This window comes from Manacus candei, unplaced genomic scaffold (assembly GCF_025592945.1).
Source record: "Manacus candei isolate 608988 ecotype Guabito, Panama unplaced genomic scaffold, ASM2559294v1 h1tg000015l, whole genome shotgun sequence".
Taxonomy (NCBI): Eukaryota; Metazoa; Chordata; class Aves; order Passeriformes; family Pipridae; genus Manacus; species Manacus candei.
The window spans coordinates 23699262-23722481 of record NW_026138063.1 but is presented as its reverse complement, the minus strand read 5'-3'; the positions used below and the strand labels follow the sequence as shown (position 1 = coordinate 23722481).

General features: G+C 46.4%; 1 protein-coding gene across 11 annotated transcripts in view; it reads left to right on the top strand.

The window, feature by feature from the left end:
- Positions 1-23220, top strand: part of FARP2 (FERM, ARH/RhoGEF and pleckstrin domain protein 2) — an 81320-nt gene that overhangs the window by 2153 nt on the left and 55947 nt on the right. For 3 of the 11 annotated variants that reach the window (XM_051782390.1, XM_051782405.1, XM_051782400.1), the window contains exons 1-2: positions 7745-7919; positions 12269-12492. In XM_051782390.1, the coding sequence (XP_051638350.1) occupies positions 12289-12492 (204 nt within the window). In that variant the 5' untranslated portion in view covers positions 7745-7919; positions 12269-12288. Of the gene's footprint in view, positions 1-3402; positions 3568-3709; positions 3733-7350; positions 7422-7743; positions 7920-8119; positions 10223-10255; positions 12159-12268; positions 12493-23220 lie in introns of those variants that run through there. The other 8 variants (XM_051782398.1, XM_051782399.1, XM_051782394.1 and 5 more) reach the window with 7 other exon arrangements.

Sequence of the window (23220 nt, the reverse complement as noted above, 5' to 3'; positions counted from 1 at the left end):
GCTGCTGACAGAGAGAGAGAAAGCCAGAAAGAAACACTTAAAGGATTCCTGCAGTGGAAGAAAGCTGTGATTAAAACACTTCATAACTCAGCTTGCTCTAGAGCTTTTCCCACAGCCCACGATTCCCAAGGGCATTTCTCTCTCGAGTCAACAGTTCTGCTAGCAGCTCTTTGTCTCAGGGCACTGTTCCCACCGTGTCTGCCACCTCTTCCCGGAGATGCTGAGCGTGGCTCTGGGCTGCTGCACATCCTGTTCCTTCAGAGAGCCTGGAAGGCACATGGCTGGCAATGCAGGCCAGTTTACCAGTGGGGCAGGTATTGTCCTTGAGCTGGAGGAGACCTTGGCCGTGTAGTCGTTTCCTGATGAACCTCTTCATCACCCCAAAACTGCGAGGTGCTGTCACCCGCTCGTGTGTCCTTTTATATGGAGATTTGAACGGTGCTGAAACCAGGATGAAACCAGTGACCAGGTGACCACATTATGGGTCAAGCCCAGAAACTGAGAATGGAGCGAGTATGAGGAGGAAGAAGGTTGTCTGAGAGGTGGTGTGGTGGCCAGCCATGCTGCCAGTGCAGCCCAGACATGACGGGATCACCTGGGCCTGGCTCACAGCCACGGCAGGGTGTGCCCGAGTTTCAGGTGCGCTGTGAAGTTTCTGCAGCATTTAGCAAGGCAAGATCTGATGTAGCTGTGTGTTTGCAAGTTTAGTTTCGGTGCTTGAAATGCAGGAGACAAATGAATTTCACTCCCACCCACAGGAATGAGAGCCTGTTAGTCCAGTGAGGTAGAGGAGGCATCCAGCTGCCTCAGATGGAGAACAACACGCTTTTGGGAAACTACCCGTGGCGAGAGCAGAGGCAGCCCCACAGCCAGCCTGCTTGGCTGTGTGGAGCAGTCCCACAGAGCAAGCAGTGCAGCACTTTGACTGCTGTTGGAAACACTGAACTCCTAGATAGGAAAAGAATGAGGAGCTCTGCTCTCTTTCCCAAGCCTAGAGCCTACCCTGATCCCTTTTAGACCTGGTGCAAACAGGTTTGTAGAACTGAAGCAGCTGGTTGTTTATGCTCTGTACCAGCCCTACCTGGCTCTTAGCTTTGCACATATCATTTGTGGTGATGTAACTGGTGTCAGATTTGAGGCATGGCTGCGTTCCAAGAGGGATCCACGTTGCCAGGTGGAAATTTCTGCTCAACCGTATAAGTTGCATCAAGGAAGACATGGAAAAACTCAGTGAGATCTGAGCTATAAGTCATGCCTTCCATTAGCAACTTGGCCATGTTGAGGCATCATGTTTGAAGTGCCTCAGGTTGGCTGTTCCTATGTTTTTTATTGAGAAACAATTTGAAGCTGGTGGGGCAATGAAAAGGAGTTACCTTTTTTTTATAAACAGAAGCCAAAAATTCATGGGAAAAACCCATGTAGGAAGCAGAGGAGCTCCCAAGTGATGTGAAGGTAACTCAGCCTATTTTATTGAATAGGTAAATAAACACACCCTGAGAGCTAATCCAAAACATTCATTAAAACAGATCCTGTGCTTCTTCAACAGCATATTTTTTTAGAAACAGAAAGGCACTGACAGTAAAAGGCTTTGTTCAGAACATGCCCACTCCTGTGCCTCACAATTTGCAATTCCCCCGTTGTTTTAATGTTCTTGATTAATTTTTACTTTTAAGAAGCTTTTCCACAAGGGAGAGCCTAAAACCTAGGTCAAACTGTTCCTGTAGTGGTACTTGCTCTGAGCTTCTGCCCTGCAGAGAATATGTGATTTGGCTCTCCAGGAGTATTTCGCTCTCTTCGAAAGTTTGTACCTAAAGCAAGAAAATTGGTTTGAATCTTCCTTTCCTGCCCATCAATTAATCTCAGGCTGCTTTGAAACATGAAAACACAGTGTGGCAGGGATAGTTGTCCGTGTGTCCGACAGCTGGGCTCACCTTGGGGTCTGGCTCTTGGCAGCAGTGGGACTGCCACGCTCTGTGTCCTGGCACAAACAGCTGGAACAACCCCTTTGGCTGGGAGCAGAGTGGGGAATCTGCCAGTTTGGTTTGCCAGCAGTCTGTGTTTGGCTGCCTCATTTCTGAAAGGAACTTAAGGCAGAATGGTCTGTGTTACTGACAGCCTCAGCTCGGGTTTATTTGGCAGTAAAATATTTGCCAGGCTTATCTGTGTCTGGTGTTTAGAGATTCTAACTTTATCTTTTTATTATTAAGTGTCCTGTCCACGAAATAGAACTAGGCCTTTTTCTCCTTTATTTCTTTTAGACATAAATCCTTATTAACTGGGCTTTTTTGTAGTTGTTTTAACTAAAGTTAATCGTGAAGGTGAGGTGACCTTTCTTATCAGAATTTCAGATTTTGGGGGAGTGATGGTTTCTGTTTGGGGATGTCTTGTTCCCCACCACTCAAACATAGAAATTGTTGATGTAGATCTCTGAGGCACAGTACAAGTTATGACTGGAGCTCCTCTGAGGTAACAAATCCCAACCTGATTTGATGGGCAAGGAAATGAGGTGAACCTCAACGAGATTTAAAAATAAAAAAAGGATGGAGCTTTCTGACATTCCCAGTCATATGGGTTTTTTTTTCTGGTCTTGCTGCTTCAGACATACTTGGTTACCCTCATTGTGCAGGCTCATTATGTGCAAGAGAGAAATAAGAGGTGTAGTTGTAGAAAAGACTGGTATCTGCTTAACATTTAAGCTGTTACAGTCACAGAACTAACATCTATCAAAAAAACCTAGGATTCAATTTAAAGCAAATTTAGTGGAATTCTGGGCATATTTGTGCTCTTGTGCAATAGGATCGATGTACCACGTGGGGGCAATAAGGGATTGTCTGTGCCTGAGCTTTACCTGTGGATGAAAACCACAGGAGACACAGTTGTCAGATTTTGCCTGCACTTTTGTTCCAGTGTCGTGGCTCAGCAGCTGTTTTTCTCTGCAGCCTGTAGCTTGTCTACACTCTTGATTTTTGTGCTGTGGCTTCAGAACTGCTGCTGGCTACAGACTGAACCTTCTGGGTAGGGAGGACGTGCTTGGACAAGTTCACTAATCAGAATGAGAGAAGCTGCCGAGCGAGTGTGTCTCTGTGTGCGCAGGTATGAACATATGCTGTGCTTAATTGACTTGTTCTAATTGCCACTTTCACCATGAGAGCCTAGTTGAAATACAGATGCAATTCTGAAAGTCAAAGTAGATGATTGCAAAAAGGGATTGCAACCTCTCGGGTTTTTTTCTGTTAGCAGAGTTTTTTCCTGTACACAAGTGACCAGGACTGTTCTAAAGAATTGGTTAATGTTGAGAGTTTAGTCCTAGGTCACAGGCTGAGGCTGGTGGACTTTGCACTTTATAAAGTGCAATCTAATTGGTAGCTGCAATGTGTGTAGATGGGCTCCTGAAAAATACCCCAAAGGGGAGCAATCTGAGAAGTCCAAAGACTTCCTTCTCTGAGAAGTGCTAGAGCACAATTGTTGGGGGACAGTAGTATTTAAGACTGGAAGTGGAAAATTCCCCCCACAGAGTCTACAAATATCAGGAGCATGAAAATCAGTTTCTCAAGTTGGTTTAGCAAGGTGCTGTTACTGCTCAGTGTCTTTGCCATTCCATCTCTGCCAGTAGAACGAGGTGCATTCTACCCATTTTTGAAGCTTCTGCACTCGCTGCTGTGGAAGAACAGTATTTCTCCTGTGCCTGCAGGTCAATTTTAACAGTGAGAGAGTAATTCTGGCAATGTGCAGGTATGGCTGTGTTGTTCATTCTTTGTGCTGATCATGTGGATCATATCTCCCGTTGTCCAGCAATTCCTATTCACCTTGATTTGAATATTTTGCCATTTGCTAATGACAGTTGGCTATTGATCAAACTCTATGATTTCGCTCTTTTCATGTTTTTCTACCATCTAGGGTACTAGTGGGCTGTGAGTACAGAACAGCACCACACTGTAGTCACTGAAATTGGCTTGGTTTGCTATTTCACAAAGGAACTGGTGCTCTTTGTCACTGTTGGTAGAGGACTTCTTAATCAGTGATGAGACAGGTTGAGGAATGATTTATTGATCCATATAGACTGATCTCTACTGAGATATCTAAGGTGATGTAGAAGGCAATCCAGAAAATGGTTTGGTGAGATGAGACAACTAGTCTCTGTCTGGTTCTGCAGCACAGACCATTACAGACTGCAAAGTACTTTGCTGAACTCTTCGGGGCTGAAACACTTCCAGACCAGGAATATGGCCAGGGTGGTCACTAATTGTCATGACAGTCCATCTAAGATGTGAACACAGTTGTGGAAATGTGAGTTTTTCCCTTGGTGGACCTCTGAGGTGCTCTGCAGCTGGTAGTGTGACACCAGGTCCTCAAAAGTGATGGAAGAAAGAGTGATCCCGTGGAGGAAGCTCTCAGCTCTTGCAGTTAGGCCCAAGTGACACTGTGCTTAGGCTTAGGTTAACCATGTCTAAAGCAAATTGTTGAATATCTCCAGGTGGTAATGGGTGGGAGAATTGTTGTACAAGGCACTGGCCTGAACCAAAGTAGGACAATGGCAGTGAACTGTGGCAGTCAAAGCTCTGTGAACCGCCCCAGAAGGGATTGTGGTGCTTTCAGTGACCTACCTGTAATGAAATCCATACCAATCCATCTTTCCATCTTCATCCTCAGCATGCCCATATGTGTTGTCATTGCAAAGTCCCAGTACAGCCCACTAGAGAAGTGAACCGGTGGTGTGTGGCCCAGTCAGTCTGGAGTACAAAGTATAAAATGCTGGCTTAAATGTTTGTAACCATTTCCACTCTCGACTGTGCCAACCCGCTGCTGTAGACAGAAGGGGAGACACAATGTAAGCTTTTGAAACTGCTTGCCTTGCTGTTATGAGATAGGAGAGCTCTGAGAGACAGAGCTTTGTAGTGTGTATTTGGAAAATATATGCTGACAAAATCAGCAATAGGTATAATTTTTCAGCCTGCAGAGTTTCTCCTTGCCATAGTGAAGGATCTGAAGGATCTGAAAGGCTTCTGAAAGAAGCTTTTCCAGGTGCTGTTTTTCTTGGTTGATAAGAAGTCTGCTTTGAAGGACTTCCTCCATCCTCATCCAGAGGATGATTAAAGAAAGAGATGACATCATGGTGTAGTATAAGGGCAATTCTAATTGTCCCTCTCAGGCCAAGAGGAGAATATGGTGTAGATTATCTGTTATACTAGTTTGGTGAGTGAGTTACAGCTTGTTATCAGTTTCTTTCTCACAGGGAGAAAGTTGTGCTTTGTTCTGACACTGCATCCTTCCAACAGCAACAGCTGGCTTTCATGTGTGATGACCTTCTTCTTCTTCTAGCTTTGTTCTCTAAACTTTTCCTCCTCCTGCTCTAAAGGCTTCAAACACTGCCTGGATGGTTGGAAAGTTTGACTTCATGGGTGTTACGGAAACTCAGAGGTCTTTGTGGGTAACCATGAACAACATACTGCTGAGTCTGGGTATAGTGGGTCAGATAACCACCCACTCCCTCTTTTAAGTTTCAAAATCACACCTCAAGCATGGTTTTTATTAGAGTTGATGAGGATTTATTAAATGATTGTGTATGTAGAACAGAGGTTCAGCCTGATAAGGCACTTCCTATTTGTACTATGTTTGCTTGGGAGTAGGAATTGCAGAGGGTAGAGCAGTAAAACTGAAGTCTTGTCCCTTCCCCTGCCTGTGGTGGGAAGTGATGCCATATGTCTCTTTGCAGCCTGGTTCTAAGTGTGTGGGTAGAAGTGTGAAAATGGATGGTGACTCCTCTAATATAATGTATATATTATATAAGGAAAGGCTGGGAAATTGGGATTGTTCAGCCTGGAGGAGAGAAGGTTTTGGGGAGACCTAACTGTGGCCTTTCAGTACCTGAAGGGGCTCCAAGAGATCTATGGAGGGACTTGGTACATGGGCCTGGAGTGACAGGACAAGGGGGAATGGCTTCTCACTGCCAGACACCAGGATTAGATAGGATGTTGGGAAGAAATTGTTCCCTGTGAGAGTGGGGAGGCCCTGGCACAGGCTGCCCAGAGAAGCTGTGGCTGCCCCATCCCTGGAAGTGTCCAAGGCCAGGTTGGACGGGGCTTGGAGCAACCTGGGATAATGGAAGGTGTCCCTGCCCAGGGCAGTATGTTGGAACTGGATGGTCTTTTAGGCCCCTTCCAACCCAAAACATTCTGTGATTCTATGACATGATGGAAAACAATTTTTTTGCCTGTGTGGGTAGAAGGGCCAGAAATGAGCTGAGTGTAAGACAGAGGTGCTGGGGATGTGGACACTTAAACATGCTGAACCTCTGTGCCTTTTCCTTACTGGGTTGTTTCAGGACAGTAAATTACTTGTGTTTTGGGTGAGCAATAAAAGTCTGGACTATAGAATGAAGCATAAAAGGGAGCAGCAGCTTGTTGATGCTTCTAAAGACTCTGCCATATCTGTAATTATTGCTTCCTCTACTTGAGCATGGTCATATGTGGCTTTTAAAGTGATCACATCAGATTTATTCTCAGGCTTAGCAGGAGCTGCTTTTTTCCACGAGAAAACTTTAGTGCTCTTTTTAGATGTTAGAGCAAGTGATTGAAATGAAGATGACTCTGAAGTGTGGGCACTTGGAAGGATGTGAAACTGTATTAGCACTTGAGTTGCAAATAAACCTGCCTGCTCAGTTTCCATTGCCTGTGGAAGAGCCAAGCAAATGGCAGGCAAATGGAACACTGAGAAAGCTGTATCAGTAACGAAAGCACTTCACCTGAATGAAATAACAACTGATGTTATGAATGGAGTTGTCTAAAATGCTGGCTATACTTTTGCAGCTTTCCTATTTTCTTAATTTTTTTTTTGTATCCATGAGATTCTGCAGCTTCATTTCACTTTTTAAGGAGAACAAACCGCGGAATACATTTTCTAAAACCTCGCATCCTCTGTTCTTTTGAAGAGGCGAGAATGCTGCCAGTCAGGAATAACTCATTAAATTCGCGAGTCGCCTTTTTCTGCGGGTGGGTGAAGCCGCCTCAGGCTGAAAGGGCTGTTCTGCGCGATCTGTGCGCGTTCGCTATTACAAAAGTCGCACGCTACGTTAACATTTTTGTTTTTCAAATTGTCGTGAAAAGGCCAGGAGGAGGGGACGGGGCCGCTGGTGCTCCGTGCGCGGGGCCGGCCCCACCCGGGGAGGCGGTAACGGGACCCGGGGCAGCCCCGGGGGGCTCCGTCCGGAGCCCCCCGGGGCTGCCCCGGGTCCCGTTACCGCCCCCCGGGTGGGGCCGGCCCCGCCCCTGTAGGCCCCGCCCCCGCAGCCCCCGCCCACACAGACCCCGCCCCCTCCCCTGCCGGCCAATGGGGACGCGCGGCGCGGGGCGGGGCGTGGCCGGCGCGAGGCCGGTGCGCGCGGGCGGCGGCGGCGGCGGCGGCGGGACGGGCCCGGTTCTGAGGTGAGCGAGGAGCGGGACCGGAATGAACCGGATCGGACCGGACTGGATCGGACTGGACCGACCCGACCACACAGCCGGGACCTGAGGGGGAGCGGGAGCTGAGGGGGGACGGGGGGGGGGCTGTAGCGGCCCTGCCGGCGAGCGGCGCCCCAAGGCCGGTGGCTCGGCCCGCCCCGCCCTGCGCGTCCGCCGCTTCCGCCGCTGCCGCGCCGCCTGCGTGGGAGCCCGGCGGGGAGGGGGGACCGCAGTGTGCGGCCCGAGCTCCGCCGGCCCCCCGGGGACGGCGGGTGCGCTTTCCCCCGGGGGCTGCCGGGGACCTGGCCTAGGCCGGGCGCGGTCGGGGTGGGAGTGTGTGAGCGCCCGCGCCCCCGGCACGGCCCTTCCCCTGCACCCGTCTCCCTGCGAGGGACCCCCTGGGCTCATCCCGCTGCTCATCCCGCTCTCACGGCCGCTGCTCGGTCAGAGAAGTGTTCCTGAAGCACCGGTCCCCGCGTCTAGGTCCTTCCAGGCCGGCGTGTGGCTGCAGGGGAGAGCCGTGAGAGCCTTCACGGCCCTGTGGAGGGACGGGGGTCGGAGGGGAGTGTGGGGTCCGGGCGGCGCGGAGACGTGTCTCTGCTGTCACAGCGGGCCGCTCGGAGCCTCTGTGCCTCTTCGTTGCGGTGGGTAGGTTCCTGGTGCATCGGTGAGTGCCGGCTCGGTGTAGGGATGCTCGAGGGGCGGCCTGTTGCTTAGTGAGAAAGTTAAAAGGGGAAGGTTTGCTTCTGGTGGCTGAAGGGACCTGATCTGAGAGTACTTCCTTGCTGCTCCGTGCGTGCTCCTGCCATGCACAGGCAGTGGGGATCCCTTTGTATGGGAGGCAGGGATCACCCTGCTCACACTGGGCAGCAGGGAAAGTGGCCTTACTTCAGACCTGCCTTCTGCACGGGCGAGGGATGGACCATCATAGTGACCCCGTCACTGACCAAATCCACTGTGCTCAGAGGATTTCCTTTGAAAGCCCTTGGTATCATCCCTGGAAGTGTTCAAGGCCATGTTGGATGGGGTTGGAGCAACCTGATTTAGTGGGTGTCCCTGCTTATGGCAGGGGGTTGGAACAAGGTGGGCTTTAAGGTCCTTTCTAACCCCAGCCACTCTGTGTTTCTGTGATCTTGCATGTGCTCAGGTGTAAGCTGCCTTTCCAGATTTGCTGCTAGATGAAAACAGTGTCTTGCTTCTGAAAAATAAGTTTGTTCCATCCAAGCAGAAGATGAAACTCATTGTGACTTAAAAGCTATTTAAAAAAGACCACAAAAAAAAAAGTACAAAAATTTAAAAAAATTATATACAGCTACCTAAATTTCCTAAGTTTTGTTTTATATGCTCCTTCACTTAGGACTGAAAGCAATAGGGAGCTGATATAAGTTTGATGCCTGATCCTAATTGATAGGAAATTATCAGGACAAGGACTAGGTGCAAACAAGTTCAGGGAGGGGCAACGAAGGAAGATTTTTATCTTAGAACACTAATATTGTGGTAACGTTGCATTTCAGTTTCTCATTGGTGAGGCTGTGTTGTGGCTCGCCTGGGGCAGGAGGCTCTCAGTGCTGTGGGACAGTCTGCTCTGCCTGTAGAACCTCTTGATCTTCCTGGTGCTTGCAGCATGTCTCAGGCTTCACTGGTCCATTTTCCTCCTCCTTTCATGTAGTCAGCCCCTTGAACTGAAGTGTTTCTCAAACCATGGCACAACAGTTCTTGTCAGGAAGTGTCATATGTTGTCAGAGTACATAAAACATGATAGGTAACTCTGATTGGTGGTGAAACTGGAAATAGTGCTTGGCTTGGTTAACATTCCTCACACGTTGGGTTTTGGAGGCAGTGGGAGCAGACGAGGCTATTTGGGGATTGTTAATAGTTATGCTGGCATTAGTAGGGTGTTCTGGCAGGGAATGGGATGTGGCATGGAGACATGCTCCCAGCTGCCACAGCAGGCAGGGCACAGCTCTTCTGAGGATCAGGCTTGCTTCTGCACATTGCATTTTCTGCCTAGTGCTTGTTAGGCCTTTAAAATCTGAATATGTACTGGCCAGGGTAAATATTTTTAGGAACGTGTCATCAGCAAGACACAAGGCCGAGCCCTTTTGAGTTCACTTTTTCTGTTACCACCTGTGGGGAAGGACTTTGACATCTGCAGTTTCTGTTTGAAATGACTTTGGTCTCTCCTGGCGGGTGACCAAAGCCAGTGAGAATACCCAGGAGCTCCTCATTAGTCCGGATTTGGGTGGCCTGCCTGCCTGCCTTGCCTTCAGGAAGCGGCTGGCTCCAGCTGGAGGGGAGGCTGCTCAGGCCTCTGCCAGGGGCTGCTCCGTGTTCTGCTTCGGCTGTCGCTGCCTGCATTTTTTTCCTTTTGGGTAACTGCAGTGCCTGTCCCTTCCAGGAGCTGTTTATTCAGAAGGGGATGAATGTGCTCACAAAGCACTAACTTTAAGAGCAGGTGGCTAATAAACAGCCTCGTGAGGAGTGTGACCGATCCTGGGCAGCTCCAGTTGCCCAGCAAAAATCTTACAGTGTGGTTACATGATAAGTACACAGTGTCAAGGGGATACAGATGACACTGAGGTCTGGTTTCTCTTCAGATCAGCACTTAGAGATGTAACCTGGGCACCTCTCTCTGCTGACTTTTGCTGTTAGGGTGATTTTAAAATTTCTGACCTAAAAGTTTTTCTCCTTGGCTGTGTGGCCACACAAACCAAGGAGTCCAGCAAAAGAATACGCACAAAACACTTTGAGAAAGAAACTTTCTGCTTATTTGTCACCCAAAGCTGGTAAGTTGGACACTGGGCAGTGTGTGCCCACTTTTATGTTGAGATCATCCTTCATACTGGATTCAATTTCGGATCCCTGAAGCACTTTCAGAGAAGAGAAAGGCAGCAGAGCTGGGGAAGGGTCTGGAGCCCAGCTCTGATGAGGAGCAGCTGAGGGAGCTGCAGGGCCTCAGCCTGGAGAAAAGGAGACTCAGGGGACCTTCTCAGTCTACAACTCTCTGACTGGAGAGTGGAGCCAGGTGGGGGTCAGGCTCTGCTCCCAGGCAACAAGGGACAGGACAAGGGGAAATGGCCTCAGATTGTGCCAGGGGAGGTTTAGATTGCACATTAGGGAAAATTTCTTCATTGAAAGGGTGTTGAGGTACTGGCATGGGCTGCCCAGGGCAGTTGTGGAGACCCCATCTCTGGAAGTGTCCAAAAGACGTGTGGATGGGGCATCTGGGGACGTGGTTTAGTGATGGTGTTGGCAGTGGGGTTAATGGTTGGACTTGATGTTTTTTTCCAGCCCTTCTGTGATTCTCACACGTGTACGGTCAGCTGGGTGGTTGGAGACTCTCTGTGGTGGTCTCAGCTGTGCTGCTCAGGCAGCACTTGCAGAGGCCAAAAAAGCCTTGGGTGTGATTAGGTGGGAGGTGTCTGTCTACCCTCCTGGGATAAGTTTATCTGTACAGGGTCTGCAAATATAAAATAAAATCCCCCATAATGTTAAAATGCACTGATCTGTAAGCTGGGAAGACATTTGACCAGACTCTCTGAGTGTAAGGATTGAAACCTAAATCACTCCCTGATAGTTTGTAAGGACATGTAAGGCTGGCTCCATTCAAATCCCTGGAGCAGGCTGTCTACCTACTTGCAGCACAGAGGGACAAAGGGCTGTTTTCATGAGCTGCCTCTCTCCTTTTCAGACACAGCAATAACCTAACACTGCCTTGGATTTTCTGTGCTGGGCTCGCCAAGTGAAGGCTGTCCCAGCTGCAGTACCCACATAATTTGGATTGTTCAGACACAGTGTGGTATTTGGGTAATGCACCCAAAACCACCGAGGAGCCTCAGCCTTCCTGCTGAGCGCCTTGCACCTTGCTGCCAAATACTCTGTGCCAGGGGTGAGCGTGGGGCAGGGGCTGTGGTGCATCCTGAGCCCACATGCCTCACCTTCCATGTAGACCCTGCTGCGACCCCTGGGCAAATATCACCACTGCTCCAGTGGTGTGGGAGAGCCGGGGAGAGCCGTGTGGGACTTGTTCCCCATGTCAAATTAAACATTTGCTCTGCACAACTGCCACCAAACCATGACAGCAAGACTCCTGCTGTAGGAGTTGGCCTAGTGGTTGGTCTAATGTTGGTCTATGTAATTGAGATTTTTGCCCACTGATTTAATCTGGGCAGGTTTGCTAATGAGATGAGGAACTGTTATCTGCAGCCAGTGCCTGATGAAGGCTCTGAGCTGCAGGCAGTTAAGGTTTTGTATGAGTCATCATTTAGGGGATGAAGAAAGTTAATTGTTCCTGTTACCTTGGGGTGTGGTCAGTGGGATGGTTGGGTACAGGTGAGAGGCACAGTTCTGCCTTACCCTTCACTGCCTGTCTGCAGTGCTCTTGCTGCTGGTGGTAGGGAGCCCAATCAGCAGGAAAACTCATCAGAAACTAAAATAACGTGTCAGAAGGGTGGAGGGCAGAGGTTTGAGTATCCTATTGCCTAACCATGTTTCTGAATGGTTATTTCTTCTTGCTACTTTTTCTTCCCAGTGTCTGGATTTTAATCGTAATAGAATGGTTTGGGTTGGAAGGGACCCTAAAGCTCATCTCATTCCACTCCCTGCTATGGGCAGGGACACCTTCCCCTAGACCAGGTTGCTCCAAGCCCTGTCCAACCTGACCTTGAATACTTCTGTTTTTGACCAGAGTTTTGGTGTCCCGCTAGCAAAACCAATGACAAGGTTAAAGAGCCTTAAATAAGGATTTTGTGATAGTGCTTCAGTGGGTAGTATTTTCACACAGAAGAGATCTGTCGGGCTGTAACTGTCTGTTTTCTTCCATGTTTCTTTAGACTCTGCTCACTGTTGGAAGATGGGAGAGATAGAAGGAACATACAGAGTTCTGCAGACGCCGGGCTCTCGTTTGGGTGCCCAGAAGACCGCAGGAGTGAGCACCCTGGAGTCAGGACAGAACCTCTCCGCCGCCATGGCGTCGTCGCCTGCCAGAGCGCACGAGCGCGACCTCCCCGTCAGAATCAGGATGTTGGACAACACGGTGGAAGTGCTTGACATTGAGGTAGGAGAGATTTGCACCTGATTTCGAGTACACTGAGCCTCTGATGATGTAAAGCTCGCAAGGATGTGCCTCTGTGCAGAGCTGGGACGCTTTGAGGCGATATCTGAATAAAGATTCCTGTCGGGATTTTACCTGCTCACAAGTAGTGAAATTAGTTGCACGGCTTGTTTTTTAAGGTCTTTTAAGTGTAACGTGTGTTTTGTGTTTTTAACTTCAAATATAAGCGCACACCGTAAGGAGAGTCTTTCACTGCTGTTTGCTCTGGGGGAACACCAACTGTCTCCTGCCAAGCTGTCCTTGCTTCCTGAGCCACATGCAGCTTTGTCAGTTTGGCAGCTGAGAGAGCAGAAGAGCTTTGCCTTAGTTACTGATTTATATTAACTATTTTAATGGTATGTATCCTCTTCAAGTAAACTTGCTCCTATTTGAAAGCCTTTTCTTGCTGCCACGCTTTAGAGGGGAGACACCAAAGCAATGTCAGTGTTTCTGGAAATTTTTTTTTTAAAAGTGTGCTTGGGGACATCTGCCATAAGACATACAAACCATGCTCAAACTGGGAGGATTCTGCCTTTAAAGAAATTTTTGTTCTTCCAGTTCTTGTTACATTTTCGGTGTTGACCTCAGTTTAATTCTAGCTGGCCTAAGATCTGTTGTCAGAAGATAACTGTTCTAGTGAAGATACTCAGCTATCAGGTATCCTGTGTCCGTATCAAATCTGTGATCAGTAATTTATAATTAGCACTTGTAGAGTTAGTTTGTTGCATGGACTCAAAAGAGTTTTTTCCAAATGTGAAAAATATGCCTGTGGAGTTCTGAAGAAATAGTGGCTTTTGGGAATGTATTCTACAGATTCTGTCCAGCTGTTCAACTCTCAAACAAGGAATCTGCTTTTTTTTTGGTTTGTTTGTGAGGCTGTGCCTGTATCCTCCCACCTGAGCATGCAGAGGGTATTGCAAACCCACCTCATGTACTGCACAGAAGACAAAAGCCCCTTTTTTTGTCTTTAAATTATGTCAGAATATATTTTAGGAAATCTGCTGACTTTGATTCTTTTGAAGGATGATTTTATTTATTTTTCCAGGTTGGTGTAGACGTTGGTGTTTTGATTTTTAAAAAAATCAAAAAACAAAACCCCAAGCAATACCCCCAGCCCTGTAATTTTGAAAATCAGTGCAAGGTCAGGCTGGATGAGGCTTTGAGCAACCTGTGTTATTGAGAGTGATGAGGAGAAGGGGTCAGCCTTGGGTCAGCCCCAGACTGTCGAGCACAAAAAACTCCAGAGTCAGCAGCTGTGGCATTAGAGTCCTGCTAATACACTGCCTCCATGGCCTTTCATTTTTGTCTAAATGAGGTAGCAATGACAGCAAACAGGCATGAAGTAGTAAACTGTGACCCTCTGCCTCCTAATTTCTTTGGTGAGCTGATGGGATAGCAGGAACTGTTGGCTACTGTTTGTAATGGAAAATGCAAATTTTTCACTTGGGGATTGTGGGCAAGAGTTAGGAAATGGCAGCCACGTGGCTGAATAGGTGGTGTGAGCTAGCACAGTTTGTTTTTTTAAAAATAATAAGAGAAATTGGTGATTAAGCAGCTGTCCTAGAGGGGTGGAGGTTCTGATTGCTGTGCCACTTGCCCTCTCCTCTTTGCTTTTGCAGTTTTTTTCATTGAGTGTAAAAACAGGAGGTGATGTTGTGGGTTTGTGTTTGATTCAGGTCAGCAGTAGTTAGTCAGTGCAATGGGACACAGGCCTTTCCCCTGGGCTGTTGGCACTGCCTGCTCAGGGAGGTGTAGCTGGTGGCAAAAGGTGGTTTTGTGTTGGTTTTTATTCCCCCTGTTCCAGTAATTTTCTCTTCTATAAGAACAAATGGCAAATGACTTTTTACTGGGAAAAGTGATGTGTCAGTGGAAGAGCCTGACTGGGCACGGGGTCAGCTCCTGGAGGGGCCCTTCCCTGTGCAGCATGGTGGGGAAGCTGGTGCAGGAGCCTTGTTTATTCTTGCTGCCTAAAATGAGCCACAGCAGCATTTTTAACCATATGGGATACACAGAATAGCCACAGTAACAGCTTAATCCATGCAGCTTTTCCTTGTCTTCCCCTCCTTTCTCCATGATGTGTTTAAAACACTTGCTTCTCTCCTGACAGGAGTTGGTGGGTGCTCTCATTGGTGTACCTAGAACAGTGTGTTAAAAGTTCAGTATAGCTACATTCCACCACCTTTTGTCTAAAATCCACTGTCTCTCTCCCCTCTCTCCATCTGTATTGTATAGTTTGCTTTCTAGCTGGGAATTTTATTAATCAGTAAGAGGGAATTATTCTTTAAAGTATGCTGGAGCAGAGCTCTTCTTCAAGGAATCTGATTTGAATATTAGGGGGTGGAGAAATGCTCAGTGTTTTCTGGAGTTTAAAAAACTGAAAATGGGCTATTTATGGTTTCTCTTTTCCCTCCCAAAACAGAAAAGAAAATGAAATATATCCATCCAAAGCCAGGATGCAATATTCATAATTTTCATGGGTTGGGTTTTTTTCCCCTTTTACAACCAGCTTGTTTAGTCAGCTCAAATTTTGCATTTGCCATGTCACAGGGTGCCTGGCCTCTTCCCTCCAAACTAAGTCTGTCTGAAGGGTGGTTGTGCAGACTGAGAGATGAATGATCAGAAAATTCAATTTAGTTCCGACTGTGGGCACACTTCAAAGTAATCATGGTTTTGCAGTAGAAGTTCTGCCAGCTTTCCAGATTTTCTGAAGAGATTAAACTTGGAGGCCTTTGATCAGTGCAAAAATATGGCAGGCTCTTAAGTAGAAGGGCCTGGGTTGGGTTGAATTCATCAAAATGTCATTTAATGAAATTGCTGCCATAACGTGATGTTTAATGGTTGGTCTGTATGTTGTTCCTTATGTAGGAAATACGTGTTATATGGGAAATTCTCTTATATGAATTATGCTCTATGCTATGAGGAAGAAGTTTAGATTTTTATGCTTCTAGTTTACCGAATTGTTTGGGGAGAACTTGGCACCTCTTCAATGGCATGTGCTTCCTCTTCTCCTTCTGCTTGAACATCAAATATAATTTGGGACTGAAAAATACTTTTTCATTATATTACAGTAGATTGCTTTTCTCTGTTTCACCTGTTGGAGAATGAATTCTGTAGAACTGTAATAACTGTCATAGAATCATAGCATGGATCTTAGCTCTCAGCAGATCCAGGCAGGTCTGACTGCCTGCTCTACTCAATGGGAAAATTTAAACTGGGATTTTTTTTTTCTTTCATGCTATTCTTTTTGGGTTGTTTTGAGCCCAGAAGTCTGGGTGGTTTTTTTTTCTTTTTTTTTTTTTTTTAATTTAATGAAGTAATGATGTGCTGCATCCCTGGGGTGCTGTGTGATGTGTCCCTCTCCCTGTGACACCAGTGGATTCCTGACAGGGAGATGTTCCACTCCACTGCTGTTCTTGAGAACAGGCTAGTTAGATAAGAGTACACTTTAATTCCCCTCTTTATTGTCTTATTAAGTATTGTCCTCTCACTGATCACGTCTGCTTTGGTGTTTACTGATGTACCTTACGAAACTATTACATTACTACAAAATTGAAGTGGCTTATTCCATGCTGAGCTGAAAACAAGGACTCAGTGATTACTCTGATAGAGATACTGTCTTTGCTGGCCACTTATATGACTCTTCCTTGGCTTATTTAAATTTATAAATTGCATTATTATAAGTGCAAGGCTACTTTCCATCCTTAAGTTTGGAGTGGAATAGAATAACTGTGGTTATTCTGGTTTCTGTGCAGTTTGCAGTTATCTGTGACTGAAAAGGTGCCATGAAAGTGGCTCCCCCTTGGATGCCTGTTGCTCCTGACCAGCCATGAGCAGCCCCGAAATCAGAAGCTGGGCTGGGACTGCAGGAGGGTTTTGGGATGGCAGAGGGAGTACCCTGACTGCAATGTGCTTCCCATGGTTTGGAGAGTGTGTTTCCCACCTGTGCAGGCTGCAAAGCGCCGCTCTCAGCGACTGCTCACGGCGGCCTTCGTGCCCCAGGAACTTCAGTGGGCGTGATGCGAAAAGGATGCACCTTAAAAAGCTGCTGTGGAGCAGTTTTGAGTAAGAAACATGTATGTGACAAACTGAGATGGCACTGTGGGCACTGAGGAGCACTGCCTGTGTGCCGTGGTGAGCCCCAGCGGAATGGGCAGCCGCCGGTGGCTCTGGGGTGTAACCGCGCTCTGGCACTCGCTGCCCTCCCGCCTCTGCCTCGCTCTCCCTGCGCCTGCTGAGACCTTCCTTCCACTGCTGAGACCTTCCTTCCACTGCTGAGACCTTCCTTCCACTGCTGAGACCTTCCTTCCACTGCTGAGACCTTCCTTCCACGAAGCTCTTCCCCTCTGTGCTGCAAAAGTATTAACAGCTTAAATATGTGGGGGAGCGGAGGGACGGGCTGCTGTTGAATCCTATTAAGTGCTGTGCTGGAGGAACTGAGGTGCTGTTGGTCAGCTCAGTGTTTTTCTTCCCTGGCCAGGAAGAAATAGTCAAAATTCCAGAAAGAATCATAGCCAGATGTTTGTCATTGCTTTGGTTTGACGCTCCTAAATATGGCAAATAAGCTGCCTTAGGACTTATTTTTGTCTGACCTCAGAAGAGAAAGTTAGTAATTCACTATTTTAAATTTGGAGTTATTACAGGGTTTAAAAAGAAGGTAACTGCAACTTTGCAATTTGTGTACTTTTTGATTCGACTGTATATTTTTTAGACCTGTTATTTTGGGGGAGGGGGGCTTGACTTTTTTGATGCTATGTAGGAATGTGGTATTGGGTGGGGAAAGGTGAAACCGCAGCCATTTTGTTGACAGACATTTGGGGGGTGTGTTTTGTTAATTTGTGGTTGTTTTTTTTTTTCTTTTAGGGAATATGTGAACTTAAATTGTGTAATAAACCCATTTTATTATTTTACAGTTCTCTTGACACTAAGTGTCCCATTATGTATAAAGAAAATTGAATTATACTGCAGCAAAGGAGAAACAATCTGAATATTCCTCTACAAAAAGTTGTTTATGTGCACATGTTGTAACTTAAAACACAGAACCCATTTCAGAAGATGGTCAGGTGTTATCACAGTCCTATGCCATTTAGTCAGAACAACTGTAGGAAATGCTGTATTAAAAAAAAAAGGTGGTCCACTGGAACCCTTTTTTGGCTGTGGGTGACATTCAGATTTGTTTCCACAGATAGGTAAACATGTAGAATATATGGAGCCTCAAAGAGGAAAAAACCCCCGAAACCAAACAAAGAAACAACCTGCAGGCACCTAAGACAGCTACAGAAGTGCAGTGTGCTGTGCAGCAGGTCAGAGAAGCCTGAGGTTTGTGCCTGCAGAACAAACAGGGAGTTGGGGTTGAGCAGGGATGGTGGCTCGTGGTACCGCCGTGTTCAGAGCAGCACAGCCTTGGGGATGTGCATTTAGCAAAACAGGGTTGCAGAAGCACCTCTGTGTGTCAGCCCTTTCTCCTTGCAACCAAAGTCACGTCTGGCAAGGGCAGTGTTGCCTACTTTGGCAAAAGGGAGATGCTGCACATTTAAAAAACTCTGCCATGGCGGCACATGCCTAATGTGAGAGATTTACTTTTCAAGGCTGTGATGTTGAAGGACCCCTCTGTCTGACAGAGCAGTCGTTCATTAATAAAAACAAGAATTAGAAAAGAAAAGGGGAGGGTGAAAGGCTTTGTAGAGACTCTGTTAGAGCTGTCTGACATGTCTTCAACTGAAATCATGAAGGATGAGCATCGCTGTGCCCTCAGTGCTCTTCTCTGGCAGGTAGCCTGAAGCCAGGGGTGTAGGAAAGACTCCTGCTGGTGAGAGGGAAGTTAGCAAAGCTTGGGCTTGTCTGATCTGGCATGTAGGTATTTATTAACCCATCACCGTGTTATCGAACCTCTGCTTAAAGTACAGTGGGGATTGATGTTAGGACAGGTGATACAACTTTGGATTTGCATAAAACAGAAGAGAATTTTGGCCTTATCTGTAAAAATACCTAGTTTGTGTAAAGAGTCTTTTGTGACTGTCTTAATTTCTTGATGTGTTAAACTATTTCCTTTGGGAAACTTCCTCAGAGTGGTGTGTCAGCCTGGAGTAACCCAACCCCTCACAGGGATAGTACAGAATCCGGGTACTGTAACAGCTCTCCTCTGAGGGAAGGCTGAGAGAGCTGTGGCTGTGCAACCTGGAGAAGAGAAGGCTCCAGGGTGACCTTCTTGTGATCTTTGAGTACCTGAAGAGACTCTATAAGAGAGCTGGAGAGGGACTTTGGAAGAAAGCCTGCATTGATGGGACAAGGAAGAATGGCTTCAGAGGGCAGGGTTAAGTGGGATATTAGGAAGAAATTCTTCCCTGTGAGGGTGGTGAGGCACAGGCTGCCCAGAGAAGCTGTGGCTGCTCCATCCCTGGAAGTGTTCCAGGCCAGGTTGGACAGGGCTTGGAGCAACCTGGGCTAGTGGAAGGTGTCCCTGCCCCCAGCAGTGTGTTGGAACTGGATGGTCTTTTAGGGCCCTTCCAACCCAAACCATTCTGGAATTCTGTGAAAGTCCGGATGAAATCTAGTCAGTGTGGAGATGGATGATGGTTTTGAGGCAAAAGCAAAATTAATGGAGAAAGACTTGCAATTTTAGTAAGTTTTTTACATGAATAATGGAAAACAAAGTATTGTCTGTGTTTAAAGTGACTTAAAATATAGTTTTATTTATATACATATATATACATATGAAATGATACTGTGCAAGTTCCCAGAGCACCTACAGTCTAAGTGCATGGAGTGGCCAGGCCCGTCTGAGGGAGCAGGTATAGAAAGGTGCAGGGGTTTGCACAAGTGTGTAGGGCAAAGTTCAAGGGGGAAAAATTGAGATCAGTCTCCTACTGACTAGTTCCTTCACTTTGTTGTGCTGGTTTACAGCTCGTGTGAACAAAAGTAGGCGCTTAGACTTTCTGTTATTAACCTGATTTTGGGATCAGCCCCCCCAAAGCAGCTCTTCTCTGTGATATTATTGCTGCTATGGCTTGAATGTTTAATTATTAGCAAGCAGCAAGTCTGGTACCAAATCATCAGGCAGTACTGTCCTGTGAAACTCTGCCCGAGAACGTGGTCCAGGGTTTTCATTTGTGTGACTTTGCTCTTCCCCAAGTAGTCCACAGCCAGGCATGAAGCAGAGGTATTGGGGATTCATGTCTGTATTTCTCTCTCCAGGCAGTGAAAGCAACTAAGAATTTCTGCTTGATGGCCAGTATTTTTTATGTGGCTCTTCATGTGCTGTTTGTACCTAGTGCTTGGGAACTGTGTGTTGAACTGAGTGCTTAACTGAGGTGCCATGTGGTTTTTCTCTGAGCACAGTGTGTTTTATTCCAAGTACTGCAGGCACCACTTTTAAAACTTGAGACCATTTTTTTTTGTCTCTATATGCTATCTACCTAAGTACACATTTCCCAATCTGTTCACGTAATTCCCTCCCTCTTGGGGATCTTTTCCCATGTCAACCAATTGTTGTTTTCCTACTTTCAGGCATCCAGCAAGTCTAGCCACGCTGGAAAAGCATGTTTGTTGGGTAGAGCTGGTTCATTTGGCACTGAAGTGCTTTAACACTGCTTGAACCTTTAAATGATTACAGTTTTAAAGCTAGCCTTAATTAAATGAGCCAGAGGCTTCCATTTCTAGAATAATTTGTCTGGCTGTGGATTCTGCTTGAGAAACCCCTGGCAAACCCACATCAAAAATAACCACTGAAATCTTAGGACAAAAAAAAAAAATCATGGGGAGGGAGTCATAGAATTATTTATTTCTAAAACAAAAAATTATGCCCAATATTGAGTGTAATAATGGAACTTAAAATAGCTAAGAAATTTATATTTGGGTTTGCAGCTTCCATATTTTCAATGCTGTGTAGAAATACTGTAATACAGTATTTTAAAAAAGAATCAAATTTTCAAGGTGAAAGTGCACACTGTCCCATTTTGTGATGAAGAAGCTATGCAATGATTTCCAGAGTGGGGGAGCATGCCCAGAGTTGAGTCTGTGACCATGGTACAAGCTAAGCTGTGAGGCCCTGGCTTGGGCGGGTGTGGATGTTGGTGTTGCTCTGACAGAAGTGATTCCCAGTGTCCAGAGCCACCCTGCCAGCACAGGGACATGGGAAACCAGGGCTGACTAAGGATTTGGTTACCTCTAGGGAGCTGAGTGCTGGAAGACTGCTGCTGCAAGTGGGAGACCTGGCAGCTGAACCGTGCTCTCTGGGGGGCAGGGGAAAGGTTTTAAAAAAATAAATTCATGCCAGTGACTAGGGTATAAAGTTGGATGAGGTTTCACAAACCTTATTATGTGTGCTGGGTCGGCTCCTTGACCCAGTTCTGGTAGAATTCAGGATTGGCAACCTCAGTCAGTGGCAGGTGGGGACTGCAGGGCATGAGGCCCTTGGAACAGAGTCACATCCCCTGATGTCACTGGCAGGGCATCCATCCCATGTTCTGTAAGCTGTTAAATGCTCTGCAGGCTACTCCAGGGGTGGTCTTGATAAAGTAACCTGTAGTTGAGACCTGTCAATATAGGAAAGTGAATAAAAAGATGTATTTAAAATACCTTTCTTCTTAACAAAGAGTTAAAAAAAAATTGAAAGAATTGAAGCCATTGTTAAATGTTCAGATGATTAAAATGAAACAGTACTTAAACAATTTGGCTAAGCACATGAAACCAGAGTTTGACACAGTTGTCACCAGGTACCCATTTTTTTGGGGAGGCAGGGAATGCTTTCATTGGAGTCACTAGATCCAATCAAAATTGAAGAAAGTAATAAAGTACTGAAAAGGAAGGCAGTTATTTCTTACTTTTCTAGTCTGCAGATTATATACTAGATATGGATCAGTAAGGTCTTCTTGTTTTAGCCACAAAAACACAAAGTTAATGAATGGTGTTCCTTGCCATCTGAGATTATTTCCTTCTTTCTAATAAACATTTGAACATCCACCCTGTATTCAGAAATGCAGTTTTTGTTTATGTGTGGCATTAATGATAGTTATTAACAGGGAGTTTTGAGGGTGTTTTTTCTGTCTCACACTGCATTTGGACACAGATCTAACAGATTACAGGAGGGTTGGAGATAAACAGGGCTATAAACTCACTGAAATGTTTGCATATTTCTGATTAAGAAAGGAAATAACAAGTCTATGTTTAGTTGCCTTTTTTTTTTTTTTTAATTTGCCAAAGATGAGAAATCACATTTTCCTTAGGAAGACCACTGAAGTCCCCCAAAGTAAAAAAAGCAATAAAAATCCGTGACTGGTGAAGGGACCTTTATTTAACTCAGTTCAATTTGCTCTGGCTGTTCTCAGGGCACTCTGTGTTGGCTCCTTGTTGGCTCTGTTGGCTGCTTGTCAGTGATGACGTCAAATCTAAACTTCTCCCTCTCATGCAGATCCACTATTTATTGGAGGATTTGGTTTCCTGACAGTTGCAGATTTCTGTAACACAAAATCCAAGGTGTTTGCTGACACTGGGGACCGGTGGCTCCCCTGGCTCTGGCTGCACAAGTGTTTCCATTCTATACCTCTACTTTACAACTCTTGTTTTTTTCCAAACTCTTGACTTTTGCACTGATTTTTTTTTCTTTTTCCCTTCCAGCTTAACTGCTGCCAAAAGTGGATTTCTTTATTGGAAAGTTTGAGCAAGGGCAGTTTGTCCACTTTGGAAGATGAGAATACTACTTGTTATGAAAGTACCAGGGGTTTTTTTGTTTTCAGATTAAAATATGTGGAAGCAGAAAGTTAAGATGTTCTGGAAGACAAGTTTGGGAGTTAGAGAAGAATAGATTTTGATAATACTGACCTATGGTCTACTGAAAATCATAGGCTGTGTGTTCCCAGTTTGTTTTCCTCCCTGAGCTCAAATGTTATGGCAGAGGGAAGATCTGCCATGCAGGTAGTGTTGTTTGAGAAAACAGCAAATAACACTTGGGTTGACTGTCCCCCTCTGCTCTGCTCTGGTGAGACCTCACCTGTGGTGCTGCATCCAGCTCTGGGGTCATGGCATAAGACATGTGGAGCTGCTGCAGTGAGTCCAGAAGAGGCCATGGGAGATGCTTCAAGGGCTGGAGCCCCTCTGCTCTGGAGAAAGGCTGAGAGAGCTGGGGGTGTTCAGTCTGGAGAAGAGAAGGCTCTGGGAAGACCTTGGGGCCCCTTCCAGAGCCTGAAGGAGCTCCAAGAGAGCTGGAAAGGGACCTTGGGCAAAGGCCTGGAGGGACAGGATAAGGGGGAATTGCTTCACACTGACAGAGGGCAGGGTTAGGTGGGATGTTGAGTGAGTGAGGCCCTGGCATAGGTTTCCCAGAGCAGCTGTAGCTGCCCCATCCCTGGAAGTGTCCAAGGCCAGGTTGGACTGAGATCTGGCTCCAGGCCTTGGAGCAACCTGGGATAATGGAAGGTGTCCCTACTCATGGAATGAGATGATCCTTAAAGTTGCTTCCAACTCAAACCATCCTGTGATTCTATGATTCTATAAAACAAAAATAACTGGTTTTACAACTTTTTATATTATTTATATTTTACTCCCCTGTCCTAAAGATTGCTCACATTGAATATGTTTATTTTTCTGATAAAGATACCTCCTTCAGGCAAGAAACTTCAGCTGAAAATGCTTGTTCTTATGGATTTCTGTTCCCTGTCTTACGCTGTTTTAGCACTGAGCAGTGTCTGAAGGTGCTTC